The sequence below is a fragment of the Coturnix japonica genome, chromosome 1 (genome assembly GCF_054131305.1).
Source record: "Coturnix japonica strain WE chromosome 1, WE-NBRP24, whole genome shotgun sequence".
Classification (NCBI taxonomy): domain Eukaryota; kingdom Metazoa; phylum Chordata; class Aves; order Galliformes; family Phasianidae; genus Coturnix; species Coturnix japonica.
In genome coordinates this window covers 115229901-115248076 of record NC_140663.1, presented here as the reverse complement: position 1 = coordinate 115248076, position 18176 = coordinate 115229901, and the positions used below count along the sequence as shown (strand labels likewise).

The window sequence follows — 18176 nt, the reverse complement described above, 5'->3', positions numbered from 1 at the left end:
AAAATTATTTCAGTCAAAGAAATTAAAATGCATTCATCCACAATTTTTTTGTATTAGCAACACAACTGACAACTTAGTCTTGAGATAGATAGTCTGAAAACGGTTACATACAACATTCAGTACAAAGAAGAGGCAAGGCTGCACAATATTTTTACACTTGTAAATATTTTTTAGTATTTATAAGACTGCCCTTCTCGCCTATGTCTCAGACAGAAGAATCCATTTTCTTAATTGCTATTCATTGTGCAATTGAAGTTTACCCATCGGTCCAGAGTAAAGATAACCATATAGTACCACATTTAAGAGTTAAGGGATTGTCAAAAGTGTTTCAAATAAGTCATGCTCACTTGTTTTTGCTGAAATATTTACTACTGACTATAACAACTCTAAACATTTTACTCGAATTATTTGAGTATTTTCCTACATAAATCACTATAAAATTATTTGTATTAGACTAAATCTGAACTAGTCTATCTCTAAAGGCAAAACCTGGAAAAAGAAAACTGTCAACGTTCTTTTAAAAACAAGATTTCTTAACCTTGTTTTATATTTTCTGTAGTTTTGATTTCTAGATTGAATATTTCTATCATATTCATTGGCAAGCAGTAGCCTGAGAAGTGTCCTATGGGGGTAGTTTGAATCTCATTGCTGTACAGTTTCATGCAACTCTGCAGGAGCAAAAGAACATGGGGCAGGAGTAGCATGAAAGATATTTTAAGACTCTACCTTTCCACTGAAATACATTTTGGATCTTTTGAATATCTTCATATTCAAGTTCAGACCTTGTTCCCAATTACTTTAATGCTATGAAGGTCTCTAGACAATGGCATCATTCCTGAGAAACATAAATACTACTACCTAACAAAACCCAACTCTACTTCTGCCTTGCTAACGTGATTTTTATAAACTACAAAAATGAGCTAACTTTCTTTTCTGTGTATGTTAACTACGGCTTTGTGGATTTTCTATTCCAAAGTATCTGACTTGAGTAGAAACAAAGAGCCAAGTTACCACAGTTGCTGAAAAGAATCCACATTATTTCCAGCAGTGGGTATATTTTCCTTTCACTCTTTCCCACTGTAGAGCTAGTGATGATGGCTGCAGCCACTACACTCTCATCTCTAGCAGTTCCCATTGGAAGGGATTGGTTCACGGTGCTCATCCAGTATTGGGTCTGCTATGTCCTGTCTGCTGAACATATGTACATATGTACAACTCAGAATAATATAACAAGAATACTACACTGCTCTCATGTTTTGCAGGTTTTGGTGGCTAAGGGACAGAGATACTATTACTGGACAGCTGTCATTCATCACAGTGCAAGAAAAGGAAATAATTTCTCACAGTGCATTAATAAAAGTACTTATTTGTGATACATTTCTATCTCTTTTAACTACACTTAGTTACTGTGCAATGACAGCTTAAGGAAATGACAGCAAGGTTTGATATCTCAGTAGAAAATTGCTGCTATGAAATATGTCACATCTTTGGCACAATGTATTATTTAAATGTTTGTTATTCTTTTCTTTGGGCTCCCACTGATTATTTAATGGTTATTCTATACAGTGGTGCCTTGAGTTTTGTTTACAAACTGAAAAAAATAATGCAACAGATGATGTTAATGTTTCTTAAAAGAAACACAACTGTATCTTTCAGAAGGATGATAAAATAAATCCTGTTTTTGATGAGAAAAAGCAATGAACTTTCTATTCATCTCTCCTGCAAAGTCTGATACTTGTCTGCATTCTAAGACAGAAGTCTACTCCTCGAGATCAGCGAAGAAAAGGAACTGAGGTATCAAATTTGTCTGTGGGGTTGGTGATCTTAAAAATAACAGCAATTACTCTCCAAGCAGTTGAAATTATTGTGATTCATCACATTTTTGTTACTTATGCTCTGTTTATTTCATGACAGAAATAAGTTTGAATGTTCCAGAATTAACACATAGCCATATTTCTGTCTCATTTGCTATTTTCTTTCTTACCCCATCAGTAATCTTTCTTCTCTTTTTTTTAGCTGGGATCACATATTTACTATATGTCCAGCTCCAGAAAACTTTGTAGTGGTGCACCGGGATATCAGGCTCTTCTGGAAGATCCCAAGTAATCATTACATTAACAGTTCCATCATTGTTTGCACTGATATTGGCAATTCTGATATTAGACGGAGCTGGTGGAGCAGATGGATCTGAAATTAAAAATAAAGTAAAAATCAAATAATATTAAAAAAAAAATAAAGATAATCTTAAGTGAATTAAAAATCATATTAATCTGATGTATTTACTAGTCACACCAAATCTGTATTAAACATTCTCCTTCCATTTAAGAAAATTCAGGCAAAAACTTCTCACAGTTGAGATGGCTTTTTGCAATTTTTACAGATCCAAACTTTACTAAAATTACAATTATGCATTCACATGTAGGATTATCATTATTCTCTGTCATGTTCACAAATGTTATAAAGTTTCATAATGTGCTAAGTTATTAGGCTTATTTCCACCATTCACTACTGTAAATACATAGTGAATGTAAAAACTCCTAGTTCACAAGAACAGAACAAAATCTTGCAGACATTAAATATTTATGTCAGTGTTGCCAGAGAACTGTAAGATGAGAATATATTTAGAGGCAGAATCTTTCTTTAAAATTCTTGTACTGATATCCAATATCATATACATAGACATGTCCTAAGAATAAATATAATTAAGATGTAATGAAGAATTCAAGATATGCTGCCACAGGAGTCCATATACCTTTTTTTGGTTTGTTTTAATAACAACGGCAGACTCAACCATCCCCACAATTTATTTCCTTATTTGAATTTCTGGTTAATATTAACTGAGGTGTTGTTCCTTCAATTGCATATGTGCCAACCCTAGATTTAAGGACACCAGATAGTCAAAGGTTCCACCACTGAACAACTTCTAATATTGAATGTTAGGCCCTTGTGTATAATATAATGGCTGAGTCATGTGAATAAGAGGAAATTTTTCATCCGAACTTTTCAAAGTCAAATCTGGTGTCATCTGAGTCTTACTTTTTAATGACAATTCTCAATATAAGTAAACTTGATAACAAAAAATGTTCTCAAGAGTGAATATGGCAATATATTTCTTTCAGCAGCACTTCTGAGAAAGAATACTTCAAAAAGTTGTTTGTTCTTTTGTTAAGTGTCTTTGTTAACCAAACATTATTGGCAAGGTATAATGAAAACACAAAAATCAATAAATAACAGTAAACAAATTCAACAGTGGAGCTGATGAATATTCAAAATATTTCAGGCATATAAAGGAAATTTGTAGCAATTAAGGCATGATGTGAAGTTGAAGCCAAAGAGATAAACAATGGGATTGAGAAAATCATTTTCACAAAACTTTTCTGCCAAATGAGCCACCACTTATTGCCAGAAATAAAACTGGAGGTGTGCAGAAGAGACATCATGCATTCATTTATGGTGCAGTTCACCTGAATCTTCTCATAATGGTTAATGAGCTGTTAAATGAACTTTCCAGACATACTAAGTTCATCAGATAATCCCTATGACTAATGGTCTCACTGAAAAATTCCATCATTTAGGTCATGCAAAGTGACACATTCAGAGTTAATAAAGATAGCATTTCCTTTTTAAAGATCAGCAGATGTGAAATAATGGCTTATTCCTCTTATTTAAAAGGAGTGTCCATTAAATAACAGTAGATACTTCTGTTACCTCATGTGTGTCATTTTAGTTAAATAGTAAAGAATGGTCCTGTTATCTCATACTGGCCATAACTGTTATAAAAACCCCCATAATTTTAAGAATTCTGGAAATTTCACTTAATTTCATTTTCCTAATTACTTCTTTTTCTTTTTTCTTTTTTCTTTTTCCTTTTTTTTTTTTTTTTTTTTTTTCCTGGCACTGTTCTTACATTTATTGTCCTACCTAGTAGCCAACAACTCCATTTTAAATATATACAACACTGTATGTTTTGCGAGAGATAAATTATACGAAGATTAATTTCTAAAATTTGTTTTAGATAAATAGCTCATATTGTTATCTAACATAATTCATCATCTATTTTTGTGCTTGCTAAAATAAATAGGAGCAAATGAAATTTGGATGCAATAACCAGAACTTTGAATCAAAAAATCCAAAATCCTTTTAAGCATCCATCTTCATTGACTTAAAATGTTGTAATTTTTTTAATTTTTTTTATTATTTTTAATGCAATATGACAATGCATTGTATGAATAAAACATTTATAACCTGAAGTGCAACTGATCATATTACCACAGGTGAATTATTCAGGTTAACTCCCACAAGTACCACACATCATGTATTATGAATACATAACATATGGGATACAGTTAAAGTGTTTTGGAGAGTATGCTTTCATGAATGCTCTGATATAAGCCTAAACAATTCTAATTGTACAACATGCTTTCTGCATCTATAAAATACATTTAGTGTCCCCAAAAATACTAAAAGTTAAATGAAATGGCATTTCAGAATAAACTCTTGATAGGTCTAAAAGCAAAAGACCAAATTTGTTTAATTTGTTTTCTTCAAAATTCCTTGTCAAGTGTTTCTGGCCCTACAAGAAAAGGAATAGCAATTTTTTTTTGTAAACCTAGAAAGTTCCATTGAATTGTGTCTTTTAAGAAGATGAAGAAGAGTGGTTGTAGACATCAAGGCAGAAAGGAAGGAATTCTGCAACTGACAGGCATGAAAAGGTAAGACATTGGAGACTACCACATTTTCTAGAAAAAAAAATAATAGACTAAGCTGTGGAAAATAATAATCTATGAGGGACTCTGAAATAATGCCTTCTAGTTTATTATGTTAGCTCATGAAGTCAGAGGCAAATGTTGGTAGTATGGCAGCAGGGACTGAATTCTCCCAACAATATTTCATTACATTTGTTGCTGTACAATAGCTGGCAGCAGAGCAGCAGTCTGACAAAATGGTGTTTGAAGTTAAAGTGTGAATGGAGAAAAGGTGTGGAACAGAATTTCTCCATGTGGAAAAAATGGCAACCATTGACATTCATTGATGCTTGCTGAATGTTTATGGAGACCAAACGTGGATGACAAGCCACATTCTGCACAGCTATCACACCATGGAATGAAGAGCACCTTGATCAGCTCATCTATGAGAACTGGCGGATTACAACCAGAGAACATAGTTGAATGTAAGTCTAAATGCACTGGAAACAATGGTAGCAAAGTCTGAATATTATAACGTTTGCATTAGGCTTTGTCCCACAGGTGCTTGTGTAGGAACAGAAAGAACCACATATGCAGGTTTGTCGGGACCTAGTGAACCAATATGAGGCTGAATGTGACAGATTCCTGGATCACACTGTTACCAGTAACAAAATGTGGTGTTACCACTACAAGCTGGAGTCCAAGTAGCAGTTCATAGAGTGAAGATATATGAATTCTCAGGAATTTTTAAAGAAAAAGTACCAGACAGTGGATAAAGTGATATGCATTGTCTTTTGGAATAGGAGGATTTCCTAGAATCTGGACAAACTATCAACTCTGACTACAGTATCATGATGCTGACTAAGATGAAGCCTCAAACTTTCAGAGTCAGGACAGAGAAGACAACAGTCTTTCTCTTGTAACATGATAACACTGGGCCGCATGCCAGTTTGAAGACCATGGAATCTCACTGCCAGCCTTGGCTGGACTGTCCTGACATATCCACCGTGTAGTCTGAATTTGGCATCTTCTGGCTTTCATCTGTTCAGGTCAATGAAAGATGTACTGTGTGGACACCCCTAGCAACAACACTGTTGCAGCAGCTGTGGAAACAGTGGGTCACCTGCACCGATCGCCGATGCAGGTTTTTATGGGAGTGCATGCACTTATTCATCACTAGCAAAAATGCATAACTAATGGTGACGACTTTGTTGAAAAATAGTGCTTTGTAGCTGAGAGTTTACTCTACCAAACAGTCATTCTGTGTTCTTTGTATATGTACATGTTGCAGTTTCCATGAAAATAAATAGGAGGCATTAATTTTGGAATGACTTAAACGGAAACAAGTAAAATGATCAAAGATGAAAAAAATTAGAAGAGAACACAATATAACAGTTGGAAGGAACCTTCAGAGATCATCTAGTCCAGCTATCTGACCACATCATGGCTAACCAAAAGTTAAAGTATATTACTAACACATTATCCAAATCCCTCTTGAACACTGACAAGCATTACAGTTTCACATTTAGTCATCTGAAAGAAAGGAGAAAAAAACCCCACAAAAACTAACAAACAATTGTTTGATTTTGGGGAACCAACAATAAAATATTTCCTGGATTTCGGGTACCTGAAATATGAAGCCACTTAGTGAGCACTTTATGTCTGCTGAGAACTCATTGCATATTATTTCCATATGATGACATACTTTATTCTTCTATTTCTATGTCTCTCTATATCACTCATCATTTTTATAACTGACAGAACTACAAATTTTTTTACACCAAAAAACAGGAACATCCATGTTTTCCTTCATTTGAAAGGTCTGAAGTAAGACAGAATAGAAACAAGGTGATACACTGTGATCTCTGTTATTACCAAGACGAAAAACAAAACAAACAAGTAAATAAAAAAGCACCCTACACTAAAAAAATGACAACACCCTTAATATCCCTAAAACTCAAGAAAGCAAGCAAAATGTACTTCTTAATAGCCTTAAAAACATACTCCTTCATTATGCATACAGACCATTTATGAGATAACTGTAGTTTTTTTCTGTTTCATTTTGCTGTGTTTTTTAAGCCTTCCCAATTCTATTATTGAATGGAAATGTCACGTTTCTACAAGGTGCTCCATTATGCTTATGTCTATCCAGACACAGAAAGCCACACACAACATTTTGTGCTGAAATATTTCTAAGTCTAATAAATGGTAGTGGACTACAGAGCTTATACACCTTTGTTAACCTGACTATGAAGCTAAACTGGAATTCTAATGACTATAAAGCTAACAACCATTCTGCTGTTTGTGTTCATATAACTGTGATCCCTTTGACTGACTGCCCACATGTATAATTTAGATATATAAATGTTAAACTACTGGAAGGGAAACTACTGTCAGTTTTTCAAATTTGAAGGTCTGAAATTTTATTTAAACACATTTATCTGAGTGTTAAATTGAATTCTTTGGTTTGCAGAAAGAACGCTGTTAGTTGCAGTATTTCCTTTGCTGTTTATGCTACAGCTCAAGTAAAAGTCCTTATATATACTAGAATTTGGCACAGTCAATTGTTTTCAAATCTTAAAATATTCTGGTCTTAGCCATCTGACAAGTAAATCACTTCTCACTGCTAGAAATGATAGCTTCATTAGGTCAAGGCTGAGACTGTTGTTCCAGCACATAGAGTAAGTAGTGCATTTGTCTGCATTGTATCTGGCTTGAGTATACCCAAAGGACTTAAATGCTTGCTGGCTACTCAGTCATCACAAGAAAAACTGTCTGCAGTCCCCAGAAGGGAGAATTCCTTGCTGTTAATACAAGAAAAAAAGAAAATTTTCACATCACCATTCCAAAATGCACATCTTCCCACAATCATATTTTTAAACATAGTGATAGGCACTTTATATTTTACAAAATTCTTTCTATAAATAGGATCTAGACGCAACTTACAACCTCAATAAAAAAGCAAGTGCGGGGTAGGTACAATAATCACATTGCACATTGCTGCAAAACATTCACTTTGGCTTTAAATGTGGCAACTGTAATGAAAACAATAAATGATTTAACATATATATATGTCAGAGAGGAAATAATGACACTGAAACATGGAATTTCCATCTTCAGCTGTAAAAATGATGGCAATTTTGACTCCTGTTTAAACCTTTTCTACAGATTTTTTTTTTTTCTCCTTACTTAAAATAGAACATCCATGACTATCTTTTAAACATTATGTATGCCAACTCTAAAAATCTGCTGAAACTGCTCTACAGACAAGTCTTCAACTATTAAACAGTTCCAAGGCATAAGTTAGAGGACTGGCTTTGCCCAATGGAAATGGCACGCATAAACCAGCTGTGCAACAGTATAAAAAAATCATTGGTCTCAAAGGAGCAACAGAAAGAATTTTATTGCCAGGAGTGGGTGTCTGTTCTGGTTTTACTAACACTCAGTAATGCATGCATGAAATCTCATCCAGCATGGTACTTATGTGCTGTGAAAACAATGTTGTCTGCTTCCTTTTGCTTGACAATTCATCCTGTGTATGCTAGCAGCTGCCTTTATGGTGAAGATAAAAACCTTTAGTAAGGTAGAAGGATCAGGTTTGGGCTCATTGTGTTGATCTTACAGACTCTTTTAGCCCATGAAAATAGCACAGTGTCTAACTACAGACTGGCAAGATAATATATTATATGGTAATGCTTAATGCTGGTTCCTCTAGTTAACAGTACTATCTTTTATTGAGAGTTCATTGTCATCATAGAACCTAAAAGCTAGAAAAAAACAGTCTAAAAACTTACACAAACACAAGTTGAATTACTAGTGCCAAACAGCTTCTGGCAATTTGGGCTTGGCTATCCAGTGTCCACATAATGAAAGAAAAGATAGCTTTTTTTTTTTTTTTTTTTTTTTTTTTTTTTCCTGAATAGACTTATTTTTGGATTGTAAGATCAGTTCTTTCCTCCTTCCAAAGTAAATGAAACAGTTTGGAGAGGATCAGTTAAAATATGAGTATATTCATATCTTTGGGATCATAAAGATTGTGCCAGACATTCTGTTAGCTTTTTGCTGTTACTGCAAATTACTGTCACTCAGTGGAAGATGAAAAGGAAAGCAAACACAATTAAAAAAATAAAAGCGAAGTGAAAATCACTATCAAGAATAGCAGAAAGCTTTGATCCATTTTAGCTGACAGTATCAACCTCAAAATCCATGTACAGAGCCCTACTTTTAGGAAAGGACCCATTCTCCTAGGTGCTGTATTGACTCCATCTTCTGGCTATCTGCTTTAAGGAGATATACATAATCTACTCTATGTTTCTTGTAACTTTGGTGTCAAATTATGGCAAAATAAAGCATCGCTTTTTTTCCCTGTGAAAAGTTATGCCAGAGAGGCCAATATAAATGCTTCATCTCTTTTACAGGAATAAATAAACAGCATGAAAAATTCTGAGAGCTTAAGCTCTGAACCTTTCATAAATTATTTATCTCAGCTGTGTCACTTTGTTTATTTATTATTTACATACTAATTCCATAAATGAATGCATGAGGCAGTGTAAAATAGCTAATAAACCCTCACCTCAACTGTTCACAGTATAATACTATCAACATCTACAGCAGATAAATAATCAAAACACGAGTAGATGAAGAATGGTGTAGAACCATTATAGCTGGAATGCTTGATGAAATTCTCTTCTGCCTTCCTAGTTTTATGTTTTTGATGACTGGGATATTAAACTAATTTGTATAATAAGGAGTTTCTTAATGAAATAAAAGTTACTGAATAACTAAAAAGATGTAAAGGTATTTTGAATTTTAAAAAATCTTGCTTTGTTGTATCTACTTAGAAATCACATTTTTGGATTTGCAAAATACACAAAACAATGTAAACCGTAACATAATTACCAGACAAGTAAGTCTCTCTCAAAGTAATTTTGGCATCAATGTCTCTGAATGTTTTTGTTAACAGCTTAAAATATTCAGTGACAAAGATTTTGTGGTTCTATACTTTTCCCCATATTCTTATTATATGTCACATTTGTCTCCCTTAAGAAAAAAAAAATACAATTTGCTATTCGTTGTAACTTATGAGCAACTGGTAGAAGTTCAACATTATGTGTGAGAGACTGTTTTAGGAATTGCTGTCACATTTCCTAATAAAAGGATTTCTTCTTGAAAAAATAATGTTAGTAAATCTGATGAAGGTGATAAATCTTCTATTGCTTTTTGGTGCAATATAATCAAACAGCAGAAGAACTGTTATGAGCTTCTGTCCACACTTTGCACAAATGTACCAAAGGGAGACAGCAGACTTTCAAAGGAGAGATGCCAAAATCCTGCTTCCCTTTCCATAACAGAAGCTAAATATGCCTATAGGAGCTCAGCAGGAATGAGCAGATGCTGGCACCCAAAAAAACGGGAGCATGTGATCGTTGCCTCTCTGCCAGGCAGGGGCAGCCACTTCCCACTGAGTTCCAATGCAGTAATTAATAGTCTGTATAACACTATAGCAGTTATTGCTATGAGTACCTGCTCAGGGACATGGAGATTGAGAGATATTGACTGAAGCAAGCTAGTGTCATTCCTGACAGTCACCACTGTCACTTAATGCTTCCAAATTTTATTTGGTAAGTGAGGCATCTTTGCGATAGCCACTAACATAACAAAGCCTCTAAAATACTCGAATGAACGGATGGAATGTTTCTGGCTGCAGAGCTGACAGCTAACTGTATCCCTTTCGTTTGCTTGGCATTTCACAATGTTCTGTCATATGCTGACGCCTAGATTTGAAAATTGTTATTGTGAGGATAACAGTAGATGAGGGTTACTGCAGACTTTTGAATAGAGCTAGTTTATTTTCTGCCCTTAACAAAATCACTGCTGTTTTCATTATGTAACAGCATGCAGATGTTCTGCTAGCTTCTGTACATCTCACAAAGTCCTAGAAGTTCTCAAAGTGCTCTCTGCCCACCTGACAGCCATGAGCAGTACTACTGGAGAGCAAATGCTTCAGGAGCAGCTGCAGAGAGTGCAGGAGAAGCAGACTGGTATCTAACATACAATCATTTCAAAACTTCAAGCTCCTGAAAATCACTGCCAGGTAGGAGATTATTCTGAATAAATATATCTGTATGCTTATCACACTCTCACATTGTCCTCCAGAAACCCCCTTATGGATAGGGTCAGATACTGGGCTAAAGAGATGTTCAGTACAACTTAGCACAGATGTTCTTACATTCATTACTAATGTAGGTGTTTTGAACAATATGCTCCTGTGGTGAGCCCAACCATCAGGGGACATGTTTGGAACAGAATTTTATACAAATGTCACACTCAAGCCAAAACCCCATGGTTATCATGATATATCTTTATGTAACTGCAGTTGTGGTGCTTTCAAGCAGAATAGTTGGAAAATCTCTAGCAATTCAGAAAAACAACTGACCATGGTATATGTTTAAAAGAAAGCTGGTGCCCAATTCAGCAATGAAGAACTGTATCTGCTTAACTGTATCTCACGAGAAAAATCAAAGAGAAAGCTGATGATGAGTCTGTGCAGTGAGCTCATCATAGTTTGGAGGAACTGCATTTTTTATGTCATTGAAATTGTGTGCTAATTAATTGTAACAAATTCTTAAAATAATACTTCTTTTGTTTGTCTCACAGCAATAGTGGGATGGTCATGCCAACAAATACTTCTGATCAGATATGGGGTTATAGCATTAAAAATTACTGATCTGAATGTAAACTTGTTCAGTAAATAATTAAAACATCCATATTATCAAAAGCACTTGCATACTTATATAACTGTGCCTACAGTAAGATCTTTTCTAGGATTGATTATGACCAAAAAGAAAGAAAAAGATAATGTGGAAACCCATAAATAGCAACTGCTTATATTGCAAGTCAATTCTACAGGAGAAACAAATGCATTCTTCAGAGTACTCTTTATACAAGTGTAAAGATCCTGTCACTACCAAAACAAAGACATGTCAATCTATTGTAAACTTCATCTCCATCAGTAATACAGTGAGGACTGCCAAATCTCATTGTTTGGCATCAAAGCCAACTAGCATGGTCTGGCTATTTCCAGACTATTAACTTTCTGTAAGAGAGAGTGACCACATCCAGACTATTGGGGATGGCTTCTGGACTGCGATACCATGCTTGAAAAGTCATCTGGAAAAGCTCTAATTCACGTGGGTCAAAAGTGCACCAGAATGAAACTTCACAGGAGGGGAGATCTGTTTGAGCTCCTATCTTCCCAGTACCAATTACTGATCCATTTTCAAAGTTATTGCCCGAATACATCCCTTGACAAATCAAGCAACAGCAACAAAAATTCCTGCAACACTTAATGGACTGGCTAACATGCCTTCCCGATGAAAAGTAACATGCTGCTTAACCTTATTATACCTAAGCCCTTATGATTAGTGCTAGAAGGAAGGGAGTCATATTAAAAGTCCCTATTGCCATTAAAAAAACTGATACTCCGACTACTTAGATGTGGGTGACAAATATTTCTGTACTTGGCTAAACATACGACAGTAACAAATTTTCTATAACTGTAAAGGAACATAAGAAAGTTCTCTTGGAATAAAACACTGAAAACCCATCTCCATTTTTCATGGTCAGAGTCTTGCTGTTTGATACCAATAGCATGGAAAATGTCTAAGAAAAGGTTTATTCATTGAGACACCTTTCTGATAAAAAGAATAAGGATATCATTAACCTTTAATTCTTGAGAAGACCTCAAACAAACTTCACACCATGTGAGCTAATGCCAAAGCTAATGGCAAAACAACCAAAAGCCCCACTTTCTGCCACAAAAACAGGCTGCCTTCCACATTTGAGCAAGCAGAAGATGTGCTCCAGATGTAGGGAACCAAAACTCACCTTTAGAGGAGCGGAAGTGCTTGCTGGGTGCCGTGAAGCCCCTTGTCCCATGCACATTCACAGCTGCCACACGGAACTGGTACCACCTGCTCGCTCTGATGTCTGACAGCTGAACCCGCTCATCTGTTGTCTGGTGGAGAAAATGTCACGGTTACTGTCTGCTTAAATGGGGCTAGTTATGCTTTCTGCAATGTAACACCCATCAGTCAGACTGGGAGGTAGCAGATACACCTCTTCAGTACTCACAAGTGCCAACAGTTGTGAACAAAACCATGTAACCACCAAACTATAAAGTATGTTGCAGGACTCTTCTAGAGAAGTGGCGTTTAGAAAATTGGTCAAGTGTTAAATTCACAAAATGATTTTTTCAGTTATCACAAACATTACTAAACATGTAGGACTTAGCTAATCAGCTGATGAGTTTTTAGGGAACTCATTACCCCAGATCAACAGACTCATTTATCCAGACCCTAAAGAGTCAGGCCTCCAAAATTACTTCATAAAATCCAACACTGAGAATCCACATTTTCTGGTTCACAGGGAACACAAAGTCCTCAGGTAATGAAAGTGAATCCTCCTTCAAATCTTTGGCACTTACAACAAAATGATAATCACAGCCTTAACTCTTCTCTGCAGACTTTTCTTAGGTCATAGGAGATGATCTTTTCTCCTACAACACTCACTAAGACTGCTGGTGTGTCATAAGTTCCATTTCCAACTTCTGCAATGAGTGCCTTAACCACCGACATATGGAAAAAGTATAAATGCACTCTGAACTCTTTCAGGAGGAGGTGCTTTTAACACATTTATTCTAAGGTCTGTTTTTATTCTTTTCCTTTAAGCTTTTAAGCAGCTGGTTTGTACACTTTCTGAATTTTTTTCTGAGGTACAAACATCAGAACTGAACACAGCTTTCTGATAACAGCTCGATCACTACCAGTAGAGAAGAAACATTGTCTGTGGAGCTCATCAGAAACTAATCTATTTGTGGCTATTTTACATTTAAAGTTACATCTCAATTACCCAAAATTCATTTCACAGCTCTCACTTTTGCTGTTTTAATACTTTAATCAAAACACATATAAGCTTGAAATAAATGTTTTGCACATGTCTAAATAAACTGCACAATCAATAAATATCATTACTGACCCAAGATGCAATCTCATTGCTTTATTAATATCGATTTATTTTTATAATGGTTGTTTCCTATAACTTCAGAAATCCACCATATAGGATTCAGCATCATTTGCAATGATGCCAAGTACTTCCAGAAGAAGGACAATGCTGTGATCTAAGAAACTCGACACAGCTTCACAAAGTGACTGACCAATCTGGTAGTTTTCTACAATAGGGTGACTGAATCAGTCAACAAGGGAAGACCAGTTGAGTCTACCTGGACTTCTCTAAGCCTCTGACATTATATCTCACATTACATCCTTATCTCTAACTTGGAGGGATTTGAAGGCTGGATTATTTGGTAGCTAAGAAATGGGCTGGATGGCCACAGCTAGAGAACTGTGTACAGCAGGTCCAGGTGAAAGCTAGAAAAAAGCAGGATCGCTCAGTTCTCTATCTTGGGGTCATTGTTCTTTAACATCTTTGTCAGCAACCTAGCCAGTGGGATTGAATGCACCCTCACAGATTTGCTAATGACACCAAGCTGAGTGGTGCAGTTGATGCTACAGAAGGAAGGGATGTTATCCAGAGGGACTTGGACAAGCTTGAGAAGCAGACTTACATGAACCTTCAACAAGGCCAAGTGCAAGGTGCTGCACTTTTTTCAGGCAATCCCAGACACGTATACATATTAGGAGAAAAATTACTTGAGAACAGCCCTCAATAGAAGGACTTGGGGTTTTTGGTGGGTGAAAAGACAGATGTGAGCTAGCAGTGTACACTTGTAGCCCAGAGAACCAACAGTATCCTGGGCTGCATCAAAGGAAGGGTGGCCAGCAGGGTGAGGAATATGCTTGTCATACTCTACTCTGCCATCATGAGGTTTCATCTGGAATATTATATTCAGATGTGAGAAGCCCAGCACAAGAAAGACATGGAGCAACTGGAGTGGGTTCAGCAGAGGGCCACAAAGATGACCAGAGGAGTGGAACACCTCTCTTACAAAGAATGGTTGAGGGAGCTGGCATTATTCATCCTGAAGAAGAGAAATCTCTATGGAGACCGCATTGTGGCTTTCCAGTACTTAATAAAACATAAAAAAGATGGAGAACAGCTTTTTTACACAGACTGACTGTGACCAGACAAGGGGTAACAATTTTAAAGAGTGGAGATTTCGATTCGATGTAAGGAGAAAATTCTTTACTCAGAGGATGGTGGGGCACTGGAACAGGCTGCCCAAAGAATTTGTGGATGCCCCATCCCTGGTGGCATTTAAGGCCAGGTGGGATGAGTTATTGGGCAACATTTTCTAGTGAGAGCTAGAAAGTCCATGGCTTAGTACTAGATGATCTTTAAGGTCCTTCCCAAAATAAGATATTATATGATTCTATACATTTCTGCTTTTTGCTTTTTTTCCATCCCCCGGAAGAAAGCAGCAGCTGCCAACTTAAATCAGACAGACAGAACTTCAGAAACATGCTCCAGCTCTCCAGCAACAGTATTTTTAGAGCCTCCACCAGTAAAGTTTGTAGATACTATCCTGTGCTTAATCTCTTCAACTTGTTGACTAACAAAATTTAGGAAAATGGGTAGTAGGATTGTGTGAGCATGTAAACGAAATAGGTGACCCAGTGTTGCTGTCACCACTACTGAAACACGCCACCCACTGTCTTACTGTGCTCACATCCACTATGTGATCTCCATAAACATTCAGCGGGCAACAATGAATGTCCAGGAGTATAATTTTTTCTGTATGGAGGAATTCAATTCGATACCTTTGCTTCATACACTATTCCATGTACTATGTCATTTTAACAGACAGCTCCTCTGCTGCTGTCTGTCACATTGCAACAAAATGTAATGAGATACTAGCAGGAAGGTTCAACCTATACTGCCAGGCCACCTCTGACATCATGGGACAACATAATAAAACAGGAAACATTATTTTAGGAGCAGTTCTTGTGGCTAGAATACAGGTATAATGTGAAAAGACTTGATTGACTCTACATTCCTCAACTGAGAAATCTCAGTTGTAATTTCTTTGCACCAGCCCAGTTATCCTGTTAGGGCTCATTTAAAACACCAGATTTCATTTGTGTCATTCTTTGCACGGCGACTGTGAGATGTAGAATCAAATAATGTGTCAACTCATATCACTAAAATTATTTTAATTTATGAACAGGCCCTAGGCTTATTTCTTTCACTATTGGCTTTGTTGGCAAAGCTCCTGTTAGTCTCGTTGGCATGTAGGAGATGTATCTGTAACAAAAGCTCATGCATTATAAAAAGCTTTGGTCTTCCTAGCCAACCTTTACAAAGATTTAAAATATTTGAAGAAAGGGCTAAATGCTGTTGAGAAATCTTATACTATTCTATTGGGAATTTGAATATTTTTTCAGTTAGTTCACAGAGAGCTATAAGAGTAATTATTAAAAAACAATTCTCATTGTGTCTTAGAATGTTAACATAATGTTCTGAAGAATTTAATCAATGAAAGGCAAAAGAAAAAGATCGTCCCTATGTTAAACAATTATGAAGTAATAATTCGTAATTCTTTTGTCTGTGCACTTATCCATTCACTTAAAAGTGGAAGGTTTTACAGTTAGGTTACAACCCTAACATTTGGACACTGGGGACAGCCTTACCTTGCTGAGTTCATAGCTCCACAACTACCTTTTGAAATAATGCAAAATGATATAGAATTTGTAGATAAGAGAGTGAAGGTATATCATCCATAGTGTAAGAAGATCTGAGTTTGTATTTCCTCTGTCAAAAAAGAAGTCTGACAGTGCCACATTCGCTACTCTATCAAAGGACAGTAGACCTTCCTTAATTAAGAACATTTCTGCTTTTTAAAGTGATGAATAATTAAAATTCTTTTTAATGTTAAGATTTAAATAACATAGTAATAGATTGTCTCCCTTCTTCAAAAGAAAGCATCAGAAGAGAACAACAATAGACTCCAAAATACATACACTTTTTCAAAAAAATACTTTTTCAATACCAAATAAAAATTTATGTGACACATGAGAAAATATTTACATATTAACTCACAGTAATTAAGTAGAAAATGGTAGTAGTTTTGAAAAGTAAATCCTTCAAAAAAGTTATTTAAAATTATAGCCTCAGCTGTAAATGAACAATTAAAAAGAAAAACAGAAAACTGTATGAAAATCTCTGACAAAATATTACGAATTTTCATGTAAGAAGGTGCAAACAAAAACTCTGTATAATCCCAGGCATATTACTATGCAGTATACAAGCATAAAAAAATTCAGAACCTTGCCTACAGCCTTGTTTATCTTTCTCTGCTCTGAATATGCCCTCTAGCAAAAGTAGAGAAGAGAGTACTGAAGGAGCATGAGCTCCCATGGACAGCCACGCCCCAGGAGTTCTTAACTGAATGGCTGAGCTCTTCACAGCCTTAACCTACAATTAAACCTATAAACAAGTGCCCAGTGCTTTAGAATCATACAAGAAAAAAAATCTCAGTTATATGGACAAGAAAAGCCTGGAAGAGATGCACACAGTCACTTCAGTCACATTGGACATCCATCTTTGTTGCTGACATGGCAAAAATATTTCTAACGCATTCAGCCAAATCCAGAATTTGATGTCTAAAACTACAAATACCATTGAGGTACACGACTACAGAGACAGAAATTCTTATTATTAGTGCCCCTAAAGAGTGCCCAGCCTTTATGCTGCATTAAGTACACATGGTTTGCAAAGTCAGACAGGCATCCTGAAACTTGTTTTGACCTGACATCCCTAGTGGAGGCTGTTTCACTATGCAATGTATTTCTCTCAAGATTTAGTAGGAACATCAAAGTTCCTAGGAAGAAGTCAGTTGGAGGAGTCTTCTCCTGACATAGTGAATAACTCAGCCCCTTCTGCCTTCATATTGTACACCCTCAGGAAAGTTACCTATCAGGATTCTTACCATTCTGTAAAGGAAAGATATTTCTGAAGCCCTCTCTCTTGTACATCACTGTGAGAACGAAGCTTATGCAAGCTTCACCACTGTATATAGACCTTGTTCCCAGAAATATGCAAGAGGTTATTTCTGGGATGAGATAAAGTGCGGGAATATGCTATCTTTGCAGAAGAACTATGTTTCTACAGCCTAGTTACATGGCATAACAGCGAGAAGCAGTTCACATCTGGCTTATGTTTACTAAGTGGTATTCTCCTAGTAGCATTATTACGAAGCTGTTTTCTGAGTATGGGGAACACAGACTGAAGATCTGAACCTCAACTGAGAGACAAAAATAAGTCACTGCAACTTTATCAGGTGTGAAGTTGTACATGTTCCTTGGGATGCAATTGTGCAGGCAGTGTTTCATGCCAAGCTTTGCTGCAGGTGACTTTCCCTGAGTAAGACTGTAAAGTTGTAACAGTCCCGCGTGATACAACGGTAAAGCGAAAGATTTCACTTTTTCAGTGTTCAGTTTCAGAAGCTTGACATTATTTTAAGATACCTTTTTC

At 36.1% G+C, this 18176-nt stretch overlaps 1 protein-coding gene across 2 annotated transcripts in view; it reads right to left on the bottom strand.

The window, feature by feature from the left end:
- ANOS1 (anosmin 1) overlaps positions 1-18176 on the bottom strand; it is a 122010-nt gene that overhangs the window by 28452 nt on the left and 75382 nt on the right. The window contains 2 exon segments of one of the 2 annotated variants that reach the window (NM_001323185.1): positions 1985-2187; positions 12573-12702. In NM_001323185.1, coding sequence (NP_001310114.1) covers positions 1985-2187; positions 12573-12702 — 333 coding nt within the window. 2 annotated transcript variants of the gene reach the window in all.